Source organism: Perna viridis, chromosome 9 (genome assembly GCF_037379345.1).
Source record: "Perna viridis isolate PV_CMFRI_1.1 ecotype Kerala chromosome 9, ASM3737934v1, whole genome shotgun sequence".
Lineage (NCBI taxonomy): Eukaryota > Metazoa > Mollusca > Bivalvia > Mytilida > Mytilidae > Perna > Perna viridis.
In genome coordinates this window covers 28,583,787-28,604,280 of record NC_142453.1, presented here as the reverse complement: position 1 = coordinate 28,604,280, position 20,494 = coordinate 28,583,787, and the positions used below count along the sequence as shown (strand labels likewise).

General features: G+C 32.2%; 2 protein-coding genes across 2 annotated transcripts; one reads left to right on the top strand and one right to left on the bottom strand.

The window, feature by feature from the left end:
- Window positions 1-271: 271 nt before the first annotated feature.
- LOC148607641 (corrinoid adenosyltransferase MMAB-like) lies at window positions 272-9,349 on the bottom strand. The gene is made up of 9 exons (XM_088545988.1): window positions 9,226-9,349; window positions 8,337-8,392; window positions 7,991-8,084; window positions 7,343-7,400; window positions 6,232-6,304; window positions 5,505-5,602; window positions 3,223-3,287; window positions 1,305-1,364; window positions 272-622 (listed from the first exon to the last, which is right to left on the bottom strand). The coding sequence occupies exons 1-9, from the start codon at window positions 9,300-9,302 to the stop codon at window positions 526-528; spliced, it is 678 nt and encodes a 225-aa protein (XP_088402114.1). The 5' UTR covers window positions 9,303-9,349; the 3' UTR covers window positions 272-525.
- On the top strand, window positions 9,316-18,978 carry LOC148607640 (mevalonate kinase-like). Its single transcript, XM_088545987.1, has 9 exons — window positions 9,316-9,471; window positions 12,387-12,531; window positions 13,375-13,522; window positions 14,947-15,188; window positions 15,535-15,580; window positions 16,351-16,441; window positions 16,670-16,792; window positions 18,075-18,228; window positions 18,464-18,978. Exons 1-9 carry the CDS (start codon window positions 9,400-9,402, stop codon window positions 18,589-18,591), a joined length of 1,149 nt encoding a protein of 382 aa, XP_088402113.1. The 5' UTR covers window positions 9,316-9,399; the 3' UTR covers window positions 18,592-18,978.
- The last annotated feature ends 1,516 nt before the right edge of the window (window positions 18,979-20,494 follow it).

Sequence of the window (20,494 nt, the reverse complement as noted above, 5' to 3'; positions counted from 1 at the left end):
TATTTCAATGACAAGCATGCCCTTTTACTTCATTTTTTTTATGGGGGAGGGGTTTTGATTTTATGCAAAAAGAGCAAATATTAGCTTGGAACCTCATTTTTCAAAATCTACAGATCTGTCCTAGATGTAACTTTACATGTATTTGGATGTATATAGTGCAGATGTGCATGTTTCACTGATAATATGATTCACTAAGCATAACATCTATAGCTTAGACAACAGTGGAACCATATGTTCACAAAATACTCCTTGTTAGAAATTATTGAGACCATTCTGTGAAAAAAAACTTGAACTTTTATTTGTAAGCTCTCATGTTATTACAATAGTGCAAGTACTAGGTGCATCAACAGCATCCATCTCAAGTCAGACAAGCAATAAAGAAATTGAAGTGATCATTTGTACATTGTATAGATCAGCTTTTCATTGAAATAATGCAATTAACTCCATATCTTGCAGCATAGAATAAGTTACACGTATATTAATAGATTTAATGCGATTGCCAGAGAGTTATTAGTTTGATCAACATCAACTCTTATCAGGATGAATTCTCCTATAAATGATTTCCGTCCTGCCTTCTTTCATTGCTGCATACCTTGCAGCCGTAAATAGAAAATCACTCAACCTGAAAAAAATAATTAACACTGATTGTAAAATTGGGCGAAACTAAATATCGGCAAAAAACAAAGTAACATCAGAAAACAGGAAACAGAGACGATCCACACGAAAATACAAAATAAATACAATAGAAACCTTGAAGTGTAAGATATTTATCATGGATTTGAATGAAATTTACAATGGGGGAAGTTTAGCCATTTTAAGCTCTAAAACCACTCTGTGAATTATTATCAAGCTGGGTCACCAGAATCCTGAGGGCATCATCTTTAATATTTATATCCATTATAAAAATCAAGCGTAATATGTGGCTATTGCTCTTTTTAGACATGGGTCAAGTCATTAATTTCTACCACAAACACTACAATTTTAATACTATAAGAAATATTGGAAAATAAATGACATTCATTCTTCAGATTAATTGAAGAGTTCCACAAAAATCTCCATTGGGTCAAAGTTGTTGGGCGACTTCTTCGAGTTATTGGCCTTGATGAAAGGCAAAAAAATTATGTTATTTGCAGTTTTCTGCTAATAGCTTACCAACTATAATGGATTTTGATAGAAGAATAATTAATTGATGAAATGATTCTTATGATAAGGCCTACTAAAGTCTCCATTGGGTCTAAGCTTGGCCCTTTTGTTGTATTAAAATTTGTGTGTTCTTTAAAATGCTTGGTTACTTTTTAACATACCTATTTAAATATTTTAAAGGTTCAGGTCCTATTTCTTCTGCTCTTATAAGTGGTGTAATGCTAAAGATAAAAGGAAAATTAATGTATTATTCCTTATACAAAGTTCTTCATAAATAAGAAAGAGTAATCAAGGGAACCAAGGTTACAGCAGTAATCAAAAGAACGTAATCCTGGTACAAAGACCAGACATGGAAAACAGACATGCACAACAAAGAACACAAAGTAACTAAAATCATACATACAAAGTAACAAAAGCAAATGAGCAACTCTTGACTCCACTAAAAACTGGGAGCATGGACCAGGTGCACCGGTAGGGTAAACGTCCTCTGCTTTTCTAGAAACACCCGCCGAGTTGCTCATAAATAGTCAAGTCCGGGGTAGCAACACAACCCTGCTCCAGAAGCCTATTTGTTAGAGTTCTAGTGCGATACAAAAAGTCTGCGTAGTTTCGGCACGCTATGGCATAACACATGAGTTGTGAAATGAACACTCCATATGCAGGAGCCGGAGGAATGTTGCTACAGATGAAAGGAAAGTTGACAATTCTGAATGAAAAGTCATCTTTTAAGACATATTTTACAATATTTTAATTTCTATGAAATTCTGTAGAATATTATTAACCAACTACCCAAAATACATTAAAATATGTCATAAACTGATCAGTTGATATGAATTCAACCCTGTCATATATTTGGGGCTAATATGAAAAAAAGAGGGCCAATATGGATCAAACCAGGGCCAAAATGGCCTTATAACTTCCAGTCGTTTGACACCGCCATATTTAGTCAGAATTGGATTTCATGAACTCTGATCACCAGGTCTAAACGTGCAGAAACACCAAAAAAATCACCCATTTTATACAAAAAGGATATTTAAGACGGATTAATGCAAAAAAACCTACATGTTCTTGGTAAAACTCGAAAATAACTGTTCTACAAATCATCTAGTTGAGTTGGTTAATAAAATTGTCAATATGTAATTTCTTATTGGCCCTGTGATAGGTTTCAGTCAATCATATTGGACTCAACAGCCATATTGGCCATCGGCGATGCCCTAGGACCAATACGACCGCCTTGACCAATATGACAGACCTCAAACCTACCACAGGGCCAATATGAAATTACACATTTATTAACATATAGCATAGTGTGTCCATTTCATATGACCTTGATATCATAGCAACGCCCTCTAAACATGGAACTATTTTACGGTATTCCAATACACAAAAGCATGCATGTAAATTACAAATTGAATGGAATTGAATGATGTTGACAGTATTAATCTGCATTATTGCTGTTATCATATTTTGCAGTTTATTCGGTGTCAACTACCCAAGGTTGTTTATATCCAATATTGTAACAAACAATGAAATCAATTTCTTAATTGTAAGAAAATTTCATTACAATTCTAATATCACCATTAACTAATATCATATCCAGAAAACATCTATTTTTAGAAATATGCAGTTTTGTCACTTTTGAATACATGAACAGAAGATAAAATTAAACAAGTACTATCTTTAAAAAAAGATAGCCGACGCAGTAAAATTTGTTCATTTTACTTATAATTTTCTACATTTCGTTCAGAAAATAACACATGGCATGCAATTTCAATTTTCAATAGTTTTTTTTAATGCCCCTAAGGTATCAGTATTTGGCCAATCAGGAAACAGAATTGTGATCAGATGACTTGCGTTTCCATGGGAGAGCGTCTTTAAGGTCAAAGGGTAGAAAGTGAAACTATACAGACTGCGTCAGAAAAAAAGACATTTTACACATTTTGGAATAAAGGAAATTTTAAACATTTTTTATACATGAATGGTTATTAATACATACCAATAAGAAGTATAGATTGTTTAGGTAAAGTAAGTTCTTTCACAAAAGTATAAATAGCATTAAATTTTATCATTTAAACCTACCTTCTCTCTGCCCTCCTACATATAGACCTAGCCAGGTGTAGATGTGTGGCTGATTTACCTCCAGACTATAAACAATAAGAGTCCAGGTAAATAATTTTTATATATTATTTGTAACATTAACACACTTTAAAATTTGTAACTGATTATTGATATATATCAGGCCCTTCAAAAGTTAAATTCTTGGTTCTTGGGCCATTTTTTCATGAAAATGTGGAAGGGGTGCATTATTATCATACCACATTTTTATAGCTTTATGTTTCTAGAAAAGCAGAGCTTGCTTACCCTACCGATGCACCTGGTCCATGCTCCCAGTTTTTAATGGAGTCCGAGTTGCTCATTTGCTTTTGTTACTTTGTATGTATGATTTTAGTTACTTTATGTTCTTTGTTGTGTATGTCTGTTATCCATGTCTGGTCTTTGTCCCTGGATTACATTCTTTTGATTACCACTATAACCTTGGTTCCCTTGATTACTCTTCCATATATGAAATAAGTTAAAAAGTGCTTTTTACCTTATTAAGTGTACATATTTGTAAGAATCAAAGTCATAAAAATCAGGAATATGCATGTCAAAAACACACTGATTTACAATATGATTTCACTCAAAGACACTTTTTCTATTTGAAAAGACCATTATTTGATCCATGCATCACTGGATTTCCTAAAAAGTATTTCAATAGATTGTTAGAAAAATGTTCATTTAACAGTGCATTTCAATGAAATTGTAACTAATTTTACCAAAATAATATAGAAAATCTTGTCTTTTTTCACTGCAAATAGTCAAATTAAACTTTCAAAATGGTGTTTTTTTTTTCATACTATTTTTCAAGTACTGCCTGATTCTTACAGAGACTGACACTTAATGTGAAAAAAAAAGAGATGAAGGTACTTTCATCATTGTTCATAGACCAAAAAATAAATATTAAATGAGATGCTTTTTGTATTTAAATAATATGGCAATATAAACTGATAATGAAGCAAAACAAGAAGCTCCCAGGGGCCTGAATTGCTCACCTGGTTCAATTTTGCCTTTCAAGGGCAATAAATTTAACAAGAAGTTGTCCAACAATTTTAACTCAAGAAAACTTAAGGACTTATCATAAGGATCATTTCACTAATTAAAAGTTTCTATCTTTCTATCATAGTTTTCAAGATATTGGCTGAAAACTAAGAAAAAAAGTCATTTTCCCCTTTCAAGGGCAACAACAAAGAGTCGCCTGACAACCTTTACCCCTGAAAACTTTTGTAGGCCTTATAATAAGGTTCATTTCAGCAATTAAAAGAATTTGGCTAGACCTAACCATTTTTGAGATACATGTATATGCAAAAAACTACTGTCTGACCCCTATGTTCTGTTTTCAGTAGCAGCGGCCATGTTTTTCGACACACCAATTCTATGCAGGATACCCCAAGGAACATTCACACCAAGTTTAATTCTAACTGAAAAAGTAGTGTCAAAAGAGAAGATTTTTTAAAGAAATTACATTAAAAATAGTAGAAAAACTCTCTGAAAAAGGGCCATAACTCCAAAACATTGTATTGGATTACAATGAAAATCTGACCACAGATAGATCTTGTCATGCTATACATGCTTTTACCCTGTAAGAAATTTGCTATACCTAACGATTTTGGAGATAAATGTGAAAAACTACTGTCTGACCTCTATGTTCTATTTTTAGTAACGGTGGCCATGTTTTTTTCGACAAATCAGTTCTATGCAGGATACCTCCTTAAGGAACACTCATACCAAGATTGGTTCTAATTGGTCAAGTAGTGTCAGAGGAGAAGAGTTTTGACGACGACAATGTATACCAAGTGATGGAAATAGCTCACATGGACTTCAGCCAGGTGAGCTAAAAAAAACAAGAAAGGCCTGAGAATTAAGTGAATGATTTAGTGACTTCTTATATTTGTGTATAAAATTTAATTTTAATACACTAAGGTCAAAGAATATAATAGTCTTGTTTCCTTCTACCAGCAAAAAAAAAAAGGATAGGGTAGGTAGGTAGGGAATTATTTTATTTTTCAAAATCGTTTTACATTGAGTTAATGGTGCTCGAGCCGAAATGGCTATAAAATGTTTATGATGTGCACAAAAAACTAGGGTAGGTAGGGTAGCAGGAAACAGACATAATTTTTTTTTTTGCTTAATAAGAAACACATATCAAAATAATTTTGAATAAAATACAGAAAATCTATAGCACCACTTAATTCCATGTAGAAGTTTAACTAATGTGTTAAATATGTCAGAACATGCTTGTTTTGTTATTGCAATATTTATACCGGTAAAATAAAGTTTTCTAGGGGAGGTAATTCTTCTGTATATTCATCTATCCATTTCTCAAGGTCTGTTACATATTCATCACTAAAAGTTGTGTTTTCTGAAAGTAAAACCATATCAAATGATGTCATGAGGTGTATGGTAAAATAACAAGCATGTGATTTTAAAAGCCTATTTTAAGAGGGAGATAATTGGCAGAAAATGTTCTATTGAAATGTGATGAGAATGTTAGTTTTCCGAATATCGCCAGAAAAAGGTTTGGTGACACAATTTTACAGTACATGTATGTTCATCCAATGTCGTCTTTAGAGAAAAAGTAGGAAAATTTATGAAAAAAAATATAAGGTATGATCTAACAATCTTCAAAAATAGGACTGCATATTGGTATTATGGAGAATGTTTTCCTTTTTTGGAAAAAAGAAATCCAACATTTTAGGAAAACACCACACTTGGAATATTCAAACTGATCCAATAGACACCATAGGCTAATATATAGCAACTGATGACTAAAACTAGTTTAACTAGTTCAAGAGTAGTAATAATTCCAATTGTTGGACTGTTTTGAATACGGCAAAGGAATGCAATCTGCAAAAAAAGTATAGAAATGCATATAAAGATTCTATCCTTATGACCATGACTTAATTATTTAAGCATGTATCAGTTATATATATACATGTACATTGAGGTGAAGTATACTTTTCTTGCTGATGTGTGAATACAGGTACTTACTAAGATGAGCCTCTCTAGCTGATGTGTGAGGTGTTGCTATTGCTGAGCCAACATCCTGCAAGGCACACTGAACCTGTCAATTAAAATAAGCCTTATTTTAAAAAAGAGAGAACTATGCTTAGACCTATCTACAATAAAAATCACAAGACTAAGATTTTGTTAAGTGTCCTTCACTTACAAAAATAGTTTTTTTAAAACACCTGCGATAAAGTACATGATGGGGTCACCTTCCTCACTTTCATGTTACAATTAAGAGGGTGTATGCAAAAACCAGGCAGTGGGTGGCACATAATTTTTTTTTTCAAAAAAATGTTGACCATTTCACATCACAATTGCATCGGTTTTGGATTAACTGCAATGATAAAGAAATAAACTACATAGAATGCATTGAAATTTATTTTATAAAAAGGGAGATAACTCCTAAATTTCAGCAAAATGTTTTGCTTTTTTAAGGAACTTTAAAATAATTTTCTCAGCCATCTATTGTCAATTCAAAACAAATTTTATACATTTTGTCATAAATATGGTATACACATGATATTGGAACAAAAAATTCAGTGGGATAAAATTTACCCTGTGCCACTCATCTCATAGGATCTTCCTGATTTTTACATGGACAGCCTCTTATCAACCAACAAGTGAAAAGTCCAAAAAGGAAGCTCCAATCAATAAAGAAAAGCATTGTACTTAAGATGATTAAAATCCTCCTCTAAAGAATATTTAACCACAGTATGACCTGTGGACAACAGACAGAGGTACATCATAATATGATGCTTTAGAAACAGATTTGAATGGCAGATACATTTGTTGAACAATGAGCAACACAGTTAGGGAATGTAGTTGGTTTTCACTTGATTGAATTACAATTACATGATGAACATCCTTAATTGACAAGAAAATTTATACTTTCTGTCATTCAATAGGTATTTAAATATGTGTCTGTTAGAAAGTATAAATCTCTTTGTCAATTGTCATGTTAACCACCTAAGACATTTCATTCAATCAAAGGAATATAAATTCTATTCACTGAAGTTAACTATGTTACTTGCTGTAAAACAAATGTACTAATACCATTGTGGTAGTTATAAGAAAAAAAAGCTCACATCTTTACCTCTTGCAGTCTCACTGTGACAGGAATATTAGCTTCATTACACATTTCTACAGCAACTCTAAAAGAGAAATTATTGTTCCATAATCAAATGTTTTTGTACAATGAATTGTTATAGAAGTTTATATTTAGTTTATATAATATAGTTTATATTCTTGTAAAGACAAAACTTAAATTATATCTTTAGAATGTACAATTTGCCTAAAAACAGAATAATATGTAAAATCAATAAAACAGAACCTGCTTTGAGCTATTCCAATATGCCGAGCCAGAGTTTTATTGTGCTAGCTCACAGAAGCAACAGCCCCAGGTAAACATTCTCCCAACCCAGAAACATTATTTTGACCCTGAGTCAACCAATTGTCAGTCTATTTCTGATATGCAGAGCACTTGGCAAAGAATTAGTGACCATCAATTTTAAAGCCGTTGGTTGGACTAGTTAACTGAGGATCAAACCCATGACCTTTGGCCATGCAGGTGAGTACACTATGAGACCATTGACGAATAAGAAAGTAAGGTGGATATCTGCAGTATGTACAACTCTGAATACATATCAGAAAGTAAGTTGCTTTGGATATGTACAATATTTTGTGACAATATAACATTATATAATTGAAGTGCAGTGAATTAACAGTAATTGGATAACTTCACCCTATTGCACTAGATAATTCATCTGTGGAACCCAGAGCATTGAAAATCATGTCATCTTTAGATCTTCTTTCTCCTGTGTATAGAGCAGATGTACCTGAAAATATAGATCTTAACTAAAAGTTACTTTTTTTTTATCATTAAAAATGTAAAACCTATAAAGTTAAAAGTTTTTAAAAAGCATTTGTATAAATAAAGAAAGTTCTCCAAGGTAGACGATGATTGATGTCACATCAAAGTAAAATGTTCAAGAGCAAAGAAAAAAGTAGTTCTGGTGTGACAAATCCAAGCATGAATAACAAAAACAGAAAATATAATACATCATCATAAAAAAGTACATAATAAGTACCTTTATCTCCTGTCTTTGTATATATCTTGGGGAACTTAGTCTTTGAATCTGTAGCACTAAACAGGATCAATTAGAAAACAAATCAATTAAATGTGAAAATAGGCTTTAATGCAATACATTTTGAAATTATTCTTACCTTTGTTGGTACAAATAGTAAAACTACATTTTCATAGTTGCGTTTTTTGTGACAAATCCAAGCCTCAATGATACTTAGGTGAACAAATAATTATGCTTGCAGATTAAAATAACAAAGCATGGCTTACTTCTTAATCCACCAGGAGCTGTTTCAATAAAAACAAACACAGTCTCTTCTATAGAAAGAAATCAATGTGGAACAAAGGATTGTTTTCATAATTTATCGGTAGGAGTTCAAATCTTTTCCTTTTAAGTTTCCAACATTGACTAACTCTAAATTTTGTATTAAATAACGTTGGAACATCTGATTGTGATTGTACATTATCATGTATGCATCAGTGCTCTAAACAACTACAAAACAAGCATTTTTTTCTTTCCCAATTACACTGAATTTTACTAGAAATGGTTAGTGGTTAAAGGGAAATTGGAATTGTGTAGCCCTGATTTAGCTAGTTTATATGACTATTTTAATCATGCAATGTAAACATCTTTATAAGACATAACTATTTTTTATTAGCTATGAAAAGCCCCGTACTTATTCTTATGAATTCACAAACAAGGGCATTCTTATTCAGTATAACTCCCAATTGCAGCTAATTAATATAATCGAATAAAATGAAAGTAGGATCTTCTACTTTCACTTTAAGGTCGACCTAACCTGGGTTTTGGATTATAAATGTTTCTCATGCAAAACATCTTATTTTTATGTGTCAAGTGCCTTCTTTGAAGAAATACTTCTCATATTACAACTTACAGTAATCTTAATACCGTATTATATCGAATTAAAGTAGTTAAATTGCGAAAGGTGACTGAAAACTTTGACATTTTCATCAACCGGAAATAAGCACAATTATTGCCTTCATCGCTGAAGACTTCATGTAAACAACAGCACGTGGGCAAACATCCTGATGATGAAAAATCGAAGGCAATGGAAGATATACTTATATCTGCTCCTGGGAAAATAATTATTCACGGGGAACATTCAGTTGTTTATGGAAAGGTAAAAAAAATCACAGTTTGAGTAATACCTTTGATGTTGACATATTAACACTATTTATTACAGTTCGTGCAAATTATATTATCAATATCATCTCTTCACACCGAACTTACAAGAGGGTTGTTTTATATATATATATATACACACACATATATATATAGAAGGGTCTGAAAAATTCCCAACGATGTTAGAACTGTCAAATTTGCGAAGCAAATTTTTGGTCGTTCCCTCCGCGGGACTCGAACTCGTACCGCTATGACATCTATGGCAACACCGCCTGCACTAAGTCCAGCGCCCTAGACCACTCGACCAGCTAGGCTATATAAAAATATAGCTTTCGCTGGCCGGGTCATTCCTCCTCGTAGGATTAATCTAGGGCTGTAACTTAGTACACGATGTATGGTAGTACGGGACAGTTCATCTAGGTGTTAATATGTAGGATAGAGGATCAAATTAATGATGCATGTCATAACAAATCAATATTATACAACGTCTCAGAATGTGACGACTATTCGCTATACTGCTCCATCGGATCAAATTGATACAGGGAAGATAACGTAAACTTATAGAAGGGTCTGAAAAATTCCCAACGATGTTAGAACTGCCAAATTTGCGAAGCAAATTTTTGGTCATTCCCTCCGCGGGACTCGAACTCGTACTGCTGTGACATCTATGGCAACATCGCCTGCACTCAATTTACTCAAATTACTCAATTTTAGGATTCAGTGTCTGGAGCTGTTTTCTGATTTGGTCGCCCACTGAGGGTGTGTGCCCAAATCAGAAAACAGCTACGGAAACTGAATCCCAAAAAGGATTACAGTAAAATATGCAACCATTTTCCTCTATCATCAGCTGATCATATGGGTAATACATGTAAACCATTCAGCTACAGTAAAACGGTATGTATGAAGACTTTGTAGGTATTGTCTGTTGTCAAGTTAGCTACAGGTTTCTGTAGGTGAGTTCTTCGTGATGTCATCATTTTCCTGTGATTTGATTTTGTTTGTCAAAAAATCCATGGAATGGCATGGAGTATCAACTTTTATCATCACTGTTTAATTTTTAAGATAATTGAAAAATTCCTTTGGTTCCATAAACTGCAAATGAAATTCTTTTTTTTTTAAATAACTATTCAGTAATTGACTATTTGAGCATAAAACTTAAAATTATAATTTTATATGAACATAGAGATCATTACTAATTTATTTTTTAAGTAAAAAAGTTATAAATTTGCATACAAATTAAGAATTATTTTATCTAAAGGAAACATTTTATAGAACTAAAATTGGATATAAAATAACAAAGTTATTTAAGTATTGGCCATAATAAAAATTTTTCAATAGACAAAATTTTTATTATTGCCAATTCTTATAAATTAATTTTAAAACATATTTTTATCTTTAAACATGAGAAAAGTAGCTCTGAATTTAACTGAATAGGGGCGTGTCAATATTTTTTTATCCATTGAGATATAACAAAATTATTCAACCAATCAGATTACAGTATTTATCTCAAATTAATTTATAAAGTTTTGTAAGTTGGAATTCTTATCGTTGAATTGTCAGTTGTTTACAATGTATTTAGTTGTGTTTTTTTTCCGCCAACTAATTTGACACTTAATGATATGCAAATTAGTGAATATGACATCACTAATGAGATTGGCAAACTCTCCTATATTTGTCTTTGTAATAATTTTCCATGTGTATACATATTTGAATTCTTCCTAACACATCTACATATATATCCTTATTCAAATAGTTATTATGGTTGTACAGATACAGTGGATTCCGCTTAATTGCATAGCCTATTTGCCAGTAAAAATTATGCAAATAACCGGGCTATTCTTATAACCGAAATTACGATTTTACCGGAAGTGTGAGTTCAGGTAAGACGATGATACTGTGGATCAACCAGGGATATCACTGTTCAACATTTCTGATCTGGTATTTAATTGTTATAGACAACTAATTCAATCTTTGAAATTGACCACTAGACCGACAGCCATGGCTGGTAAAAATGCTGGCGGGCTTGCAGAATTTGGCTAACATGCCAATAATTATAAAATACTATATAAGTTCATTAAAATTTTTGTGTTCATAGACTGCGAATTACAATATTAATTGTCATGCAGAACATTAAATAAAATGTATTGAAAAGGAACTTATTATGGCTGAGATAATTGTAAGCAACATGACCATGGTCATTGACAAAAAGAAAAAATAATATGTTGTTTCCAATTGTAACTCTAATAATAATAGGCAGAATATTTTATATGCTCTGTGGTTTGTATACACATAAATAGATAGCAAGCAAAATACTTTTTTTTACCCTACCGGTGCACCTGGTCCATGTTCCCAGTTTTTAGTGGAGTCCGAATTGCTCATTTACTTTTGTTACTTTGTATGTATGATTTTAGTTACTTTATGTTCTTTGTTGTGTATGTCAGTTTTCCATGTCTGGTCTTTGTCCCTGGATTACATTCTTTTGATTACCGCTATAACCTTGGTTCCCTTGATTACTCTTTATACAACAGACTGAACTGTTGTAAGTTGTAAGTCATACTCCCAAAACATTTCAAAGGTGTATGAAAATAAATATTACTTAATTTCATAAGTGCCAACTGTTTTTACTGACATAACTGTATATAAACATGATGTCCGATTCAAGCAATATCCAATAGAGAATTATGCCTCTCCTCTTCTATTGTGTCTTTTCTACATCTCATGTTCTGAAGCAGATTCTTCTTTATGTATCTTGTTTTTAATGTGATTTGAGTACTGGCATGACAGGTTTGTTGGTAAACTTATTGAAATGTACCTTAGTCATTTTGGTTAACATCCACTTTGCTGTAGTTAGCAATTAAATGTGCATATGCATGTGGTTACAATGTACCTTAATCTAATTTTATACATTTACAGTCTGCCATAGCATGTAGTTTAAACAGAAGAACTTACCTGAAATTGAAACAGACTGAGAACAAACATGTTACCATTATTTTGCCAGATATTAAGGTAGACAACTCGTGGAGTTTGGATGAAATAAACAAATTTGATCAACAGCAGGGTAAGAAACAAAAATTGAGTGCCGATCCAAATATTTTGAAAGCAGGGTCAGGGGGTTCCAGGGAAATAGGAAAAGAAGGGGAGGGGGTTACAGACGATTACTTTCTCATTTTTGTCTAAATTTGTAGACAAATTTCCTACAAAGGTTGGGGAATTCCAACCCCAGAGAACCCCCTCTAGATCTGCCATTGAGCAAGCAGATTATTTATTAGATAATATGTACAAAACAACAAGCCTTAACATTGTTGATGAAAGTTAAACCAAAAAATTGCTAATAACATAAAGCCTTCTATTTTAAATACATGAAACATCCCCATATTCACAAATGTTTTAAGTAGCACTCCAGCTTAGGATCATGCAAAATGTGATTCATGGGTGAAAAGCCTGCATATTTTTATTTTTGATATTTTGTTTGAAATGTCATAGTAAACAGAAATTAACATGCGGTTTTTCATATAACCTGTGCTCTTAGGAGATAAAAATTATATAGAATGCACTGTAGATTTCAAAATTAAGGGAGATAACTCTATAATTGGCACTCAAATACATTAGAATCTACTGGATTTTCAGTGTGGATTAACTTCTAACAGCAGATTTGAATAAAAAATTACATATTTTATAGTATAGACCCATAAAACAACTTAATTACAAAATAAAAATATGTAGCCTTTTTGGGGGTGTATCACATTTTTCAGATTTTGCATGATTCTTACAAAGACAGCTACTTAATATGACTGGCAAATTATCAAATATTTACAGTATATACATTGTAATAATGGTTTCTATCTGATTCTAAGGGTTTAACATTAATTAAATCAATTTGTTCTAAATCTCTTGTTTTCAGATGTAGATGTAAAAAATCCACAGCCTCCATCAGATGGCTCTCTTTGTAAACTGAGGACATTTTTGTCCATTGATGGTAACCACATTCAGCCTAAAGATACAGCTTTGGTAGCCTTTCTATTTGTATATCAATGTCTCTGTAAAAACAGGTAATTTTTATTAAGGATATTTATCACTGTGATCATGCTGGTGATGAAATAAGCAAGATATGATGTGTTATTAGCAGCTTGTTATTTTTTCTTTTGAACCCTAATTCCTAAACTATAGGGTGGTTGGAGGAAGGTTTAACTTTTTGAAGGTCAGTTTATTTTCTTTTGAACCCTAATTCCTAAACCATATGGGGATTGGAGGAAGGTTTAACTTTTTGAAGGTCAGTTTATTTTCTGTTGAACCCTAATTCCTAAACCATATGGGGATTGGAGGAAGGTTTAACTTTTTGAAGGTCAGTTTATTTTCTTTTGAACCCTAATTCCTAAACCAAAGGTGATTAGAGGAAGGTTTAACTTTTTGAAGGTCAGTTTATTTTCTTTAACTTGGGTTGGCAGTTGTTGTCTTTTCACCCTTGTTATTAGCCATAAGGCCAAAAATTTGGGCCCCTTTATTCCTGTAATCACATTTGGCTACTTTTCTCTTACTTATCATTCATATTTATGGTCACATTTTATATTATTATGTATAAAAAAGTCAATTCCTTAGTTATGTCAAATTTTCATGAATTCATACAGATCCATTCAAAATTCTTGAGTTATTGTCTAGAAACTATATATCTTTGGGTGATGATGACAAGTTTGGGAACATTGACTATGTCATTCCAGAGACAAAAAAATGTCTTTTACCCTAGAATAAGACAGATAGGAAAAGAGTGCTGGTTAGTTTTGAGTAAGAATAAGAAATGAATATTTGATTCATATTTTGATAATGTCCATCTTTGCATCTGTGCATCTTCCGAAGTTTGTGAACGCAACTACTCTGTAACCACTTGAAGGATTTTGTTCCAATTTTGTTGGATTGTTAGATACATTATGTAGTTGGTCATACCACTTTGCCATTTTGTTTCAAACAATTTTATGGGAGTTGTAGGACAACTCCTCTGTAACTGCAGGACAGATTTCCTTCAAATTTTGTAGCGTTGTTAGATACATTATGTAGTTGGTCATATCACTCCACCATTTTGTTTTGACCAGTTTTATGGGAGTTAATGGACTTTGACCCTTTTTTTTTGTTCATTGCTACATGAAGAAGATTTGTGAACACAACTCCCCTGTAACTGCTTGACGGATTTCTTTAAGGTTTTGTAGCATTGTTAGATACATTATGTAGTTGATCTTATCATACCACCATTTTGTATAGGAAAATTGACAAAAATATGAAATTCTTGGGCAAACCTGATTTTGAAGACGGTAATCCTTGGTTTTATGATTCAATATTTTAATATTCTAAATTTCTGCTGTGACTACATGTAGCAAATTTGTTTATGATTAAAATAATGCTTCAAGAATTCTGGATGCTTTAAATCTTTCATTAAATTACCAAAATTAATTTGATTAAATTTAACAGTTCCCTTCTTATTCAGAGAACAAGGTTTAGAGATCAAGTTGAAATCAGAACTTCCTGTTGGAGCTGGACTGGGATCCTCTGCTGGATTTTCTGTCTGTCTGTCTGCAGCTTTACTGTTATTAGCGAGGCTAGTATCACACCCATCCGAAGGTCAATGGAAATCTGATGACCTTGAACTCATCAACAAATGGGGCTTTGTCCTTGAGACATTAAATCATGGGAAGCCATCAGGAATAGATAACTCTGTAGCAACTTATGGTGAGGTTAATTGGAATGCTTTAATAGATTTAATGTAACTTAAAAAAAATATTAAGTGATTTAGCGCTGTCGTCATAAGTGTCTTCTTGTTTTCAACCTAGATACCTGTATATGATTTTAGGGCAATTTGAATTAAATTGATCCTACTTTTAACAAGAACGTAGGTAGGCTTTTGAATGATCTAATTAGCTCTCAAGATAGAATTGTGCTCTACATTATACTAGTATGTGATTTTTTAGACACATTCTTTCTAGTCTGAAAACACAAATCTGATGATGCTATTTTGATGATCACATGATTTATCCTATGATTTTCATTAATCATTTTGAATGTTTGCTATTTACAGGTAAAGCATTGAAGTTCAAGTCAGGATGTATTGAGAGACTTGACAAGTAAGTATGTTATAACTTTGTGTATAATGTACTAAATGGTTCGGTCTTATTGCCATGACCTCATGACCTCGTGAATCTTTATGGTATAGTCATAGGTATGCTGATAAACAGCAAACCCAAATTTTTTTAAGGTCAGCCTTAGGACTTGGATTTTTTCCTGTATACTGAATATCTGTTTGAGTTTTAATAATTTTATAATGTTAACTTAAACTTGGGAACTGTAGGAACGGCCAGAAAATTGGTATGCATTTTCAGCAGCATGAGTTATACAGTGTTATCTTTTCTTTTCTGTAGGTAGAATGTCCACTTTCTATTTATATGTTTAAAATTGCTTGCAGGTGTATATTTGCATCATGGCCAATATTCATCAAATTTTTTTCAAGTTTTTATATGTATGTAAAATTTGGTCATATAATGGTATCACACTGTTGATTTCATTGTTGTTGTCTGTTAATGTTCATTTACTTAATGTTCATTTACTTAATGTACAATTACATGAGCAAAACTCATCAAATATTTTTGAAATTTAAAAACATTGTTCCTAAGCACAAGGCTGAGGAAATTTTGGCCTATGATTTTCAATCAGATTTCAGATATGCCTTAGTGTTTTCAAGTTATGGAGAGCCAAAGTGTGCAACACCCTTAAAGAGATTGTAATAAAATGTTATTGATAATATTTTGGGCTCATCTCATTGTGTTGTGATTGATTAGGAAATTGCTTTTCTCAAGTGATAAGAATCTAACCTTAACTTATTTTCAAATTGTTTAAGAATGCCAGCACTACAGATTCTCCTTGTAAATACCAGCGTTCCACGCAGTACTAAAGATTTGGTTTCAAGTGTGAGAAGAAAATATGACAAGGTACTATGGCATTCAGTGATGAAGTCTTTACTTTATGCTTTTATATCTTTTCAAATGAAAAATAATCTAAATGTTTCATAATATTTTTCACAATCATGTGCATATATTTTTCTTTGTAAATTGAAGTAATGTAATTTACAGTCAATTTAAACAAAAGTAAACAATTGTTTTTATGTTATTATAAAAAATTGAGGTTTCACAGTTTTATCTCCCTTAATAATTTTGCAGTACCAGTCTGTTGTGGAACCAGTCTTAAACTCAATTGAAGCAATTGTGGAAAAAAGTAAAGAAATATTCTCAAAGATGTGTGACGAAGATTGTGATGCAAAATCTTGTTTTGACATATTACAGGTATCAGTTAAAATTAAAGTTAAATTAAAAAAAAACATAACTCCTCATTAGCTGTTTGAAGAATTATGATGAATGTTTACACACTAGTTTAACCCATGGTGGTATGCATGATAACAAATAGTTTTGGTGTGATGTTTTTGAGTAATATTACGGTACGATATTTATATTTATAATGTATAAGTGGTAAGTGCGACTTATCTCTCTTAAAATGAATGGTAAATGAAACTGAATGCAGTGTAGCTTGATCTGGACAGAAAATGCACATGTACATAAATTTCCAAATGAAATTTATGAAAATTAAGTCATCAAGAAAGAGTTTAAATCTTGTTTGTCATTGGAAAATATGGAAATATGGCCATAACTTACAGAAGGCCAGAGTTAGAAATAGTAGCCTGCCTGCCAGCCCGAGACTGGCTATTTTTTGGCAGGGCTGGCTAATTTTATCAAAAATCTATATAGCTATATAGTAAATATATTGAAAAATTGTATTTAGGACTGGCTAGAATTTGAGTGAGTTTCCTACCCTGGGAAGGCATCAAATTTACTTGCACTGGTAATGGTTTTGAATTAATTTTTTTTATTTATACCCTTCTTTTTGAGAGGGGGTATACAGTGATAGGGGTGTCCAATTTCTTCCTTCTGTAGAGGGTAAGTTATTTCTAAACTATATTGTTAGTGGATATCACTCACAGATCATCTAGTTTTCATCGTTTTTTTTTTATTTTTTCGAAACCAACTTGAGGGAAATTTACACTTCATGAATCATGAGGCTATTATGAAGAAGCATAAACAAACTTAGAAAATAGATTTTTGATCTTCCTGTCCGAATGTCACATATTTACTTTTTGTCCTATATTTTAAACAGGAAAATGTGAAAATTTATGCTAGATGGAATGAAATTCTACCTGACATTGCTTTCCATCAGACATATTTGCCATGCCTGCAAAGATGTCTCAAAGTTGGTTATGCAACAGTCCTAATAGATCCAAATTAGAAATAAGACTATTTGAACGACAGACTTTGAACCAATGAACACTAAAGTTGTCAAACACCAACTAGATTATATCAAATAATGTAGTTTACCCAAAAAGAAATAACAAATCAGAAAGTCAAATTTAATTCTTTAGTATTAGACTCTGTAGACCATGGCATGTTACTGATTTTGTGTGGAACCATGCTTTACAAAAAAAAAGCCTTGATTTTTATGCCTTAGATTTACCTGTGCTTTTCTTTGTTACTATGGCTTGATTTTATGCTTGATGTTATTTTTTTTTTTTTGCAGGACACAATGGATATGAACCAGGACCTCCTGCGGTTTTTAGGTGTTAGCCATCCATCTTTGGAGGAAGTTTGTAAACTTTGTCTTAGTCATGGTCTACATGCTAAACTAACAGGAGCTGGTGGTGGCGGCTGTGCATTCTGTTTAATAACACCAGGTAACTTTCTTGCTTTGAACCAGAGTTTTGAATACATGTGTATAAGGTCATTATATTTTTTTTGCAAAATGCTATCAAATATCATTATAGATCTAGGAATGTCAATGGAATATGTCACATTTTCAATTTGGAAATTTCTGACCTCACAATATTTTCTGAATACATAATATTTTTTTAGTAGCAGCAAAGTGCATGTAGAAAAAACACAAAAGCAACTTATTTTTGTCAATTTTAGATATTAATAGAGTAGATTTGGAAGCTGTGAAACAGAAGTTGAGAAAGTGTAACTTTGACTGCTGGGAGACAAGTATTGGTGGGAATGGGGTAATGTGCCATAAGTCAGATGACTACAACTTTGAGTGATGGTAATCTGTGTTTTGTTGGAATGGGGTAAAACATCATGTTGGTAGCCATTTTACAACAATTTATTCCTTAAAATATGACTTCTCAATAACTTATGTGATTAATTGCATGAAATGCCAAGTGTATTTTATATGCTAAGGAAAATATGAAGGCACAATTGGAATAGTTTATTGTAAAATGTTTTGTGATTGGTGACTGCAGCACTGTAGCTATGACTTCTGGGAAACATAGTTGATGAGATTCAGGTAATGTGCCACATAATTACTGGTATTGTGTTATATTAAGCAGAGCAGTGTACCTTGAAAAGAGTATTTGGGAATGTTGTTTGTCTAATTTTATACAAGAATGAAGTGTACCACTATTATAAATAAAAGACCTACATTGTTATCACAGGATGCTTTTTGTTGATCAACCAATATTGGAAGTGGTTTGGTTGTGTGAATGTGGACAAGATCACATTCTCTACCTGCATACATTGCACCAAACTGAGTTGTTGTCTGTGTAATAACCTGGAAAAAAACAAGATCTATTTACACTGAATCTAAAAATTTAACAATATTAAATGAAATGTGAACCATCTAATAATAATGTGAAGAAGCTACCATTAATTTTTAGTTGGGGGGGGGGGCTAGGATGGAAATTAAAAAAAAACAAAAAAAAACAAGCAGACCAATAGTTTTCGGTAAATCAAAATGCAGGATGAGCATCAGGGCCAAAAAATGGTTAATTTAACCTAGAAAATCAGTGAGTAAAGCTCACTAAAGGATACCTCCACTCTCTTACCAATTATTAGAAAGCTTGTAATTAAAATGTAAACAAAGTTGCTTCAGTCTGAAATCTGATCCCACTATATAGCATACATATTTATAATTTCTGTCAAAGTATCAAATGACTGCGATAAGTAGCTGCAGTTAAAAGCTTATTGAAATAGCTACCACATAAAGTCAAATGGTAGCCTCCTATTTACAGACATTATATTTAAGCAAATGAATAAAAACTTACAAGTAATAGCCTAATTGTAATCACTGGTAGGATATATGGAGATGGTTTTGGGAGCTGGAAATGCTTATCTAAAAACAACAGAAATCTTGTGACCAACTTGTTTGGTTTAACAGACTTAAAAAATGAATGATTTGTATAGATCATCCCTACATTTGGTAAATGTTACCTTCAATATATACACCAGAGCTCAAGATAAAGGAGACCAAAGAAACAGCTTGTTCTGCATCTTTTTGGACCTACATCTCGAATTTGACAGCAGTGGTCAGCACAAAGATTTTCCTTACCTGTGCAGCAATATATCTTCATCTCCTGCACATGGTGTTAATATTTCACAATTGATTTGCTATGCTAGATTAAGTACAAAATAATCTGATTTCCTTGAACAGCATACATATAAATATCTACATAACAGACTCTTGAGGAAATGCGTCTCAAAAGGTCTCTTACCAAATTCTTTTTTAGATATCAGTCCTTTGTTGAAAAATACTCAGTTTCTTCTAAAATAATAAGTAATAATTGTTTTTTGTAAATTGTTCTTTGTGATTTTGATTCATGTTGAGATACGTTTTTCATGGGTAGGGATGGCAATTTTTCACCTATTTGGACTTGGAAAAGTTCAAATATTTATTACTTGGGCACATTAAAAGGCTATGACACTATATAATTGTATTTGAATGTACAAAAGCTTGTTTAAAGTACGATATTTGAAAACAAAATTGTCAATTATAGGTGAAATGGAAGAAAATATGAAATTCCGAAAATTTCCCATTTGATGAAAAACTCATTATTGTCACATTGAAACTGACAAATATGGGCCCGAAATGAGAAGATATGTTGGATACATCGGTAATTAAACAATAGTACCCAACATGTCTATTGTACACCGTTTATATGCCAAAAA

What these genes read in the sequence shown, in the direction of transcription:
- LOC148607641 (XM_088545988.1), bottom strand. Translation starts at nt 9,302, where the DNA reads ATGAAAATGTCAAAGTTTTCAGTCACCTTTCGCAATTTAACTACTTTA. An exon ending in AATACGGTATTAAGATTACT is followed by an intron (nt 8,393 to 9,225) that starts GTAAGTTGTAAT and finishes GATCCTGTTTAG; the next exon opens with TGCTACAGATTCAAAGACTA. An exon ending in TAGAAAACTTTATTTTACCG is followed by an intron (nt 3,288 to 5,504) that starts GTATAAATATTG and finishes TATTGTTTATAG; the next exon opens with TCTGGAGGTAAATCAGCCAC.
- LOC148607640 (XM_088545987.1), top strand. Translation starts at nt 9,400, where the DNA reads ATGGAAGATATACTTATATCTGCTCCTGGGAAAATAATTATTCACGGG. An exon ending in ATTCAGTTGTTTATGGAAAG is followed by an intron (nt 9,472 to 12,386) that starts GTAAAAAAAATC and finishes ATACATTTACAG; the next exon opens with TCTGCCATAGCATGTAGTTT. An exon ending in TGTATTGAGAGACTTGACAA is followed by an intron (nt 15,581 to 16,350) that starts GTAAGTATGTTA and finishes AAATTGTTTAAG; the next exon opens with AATGCCAGCACTACAGATTC.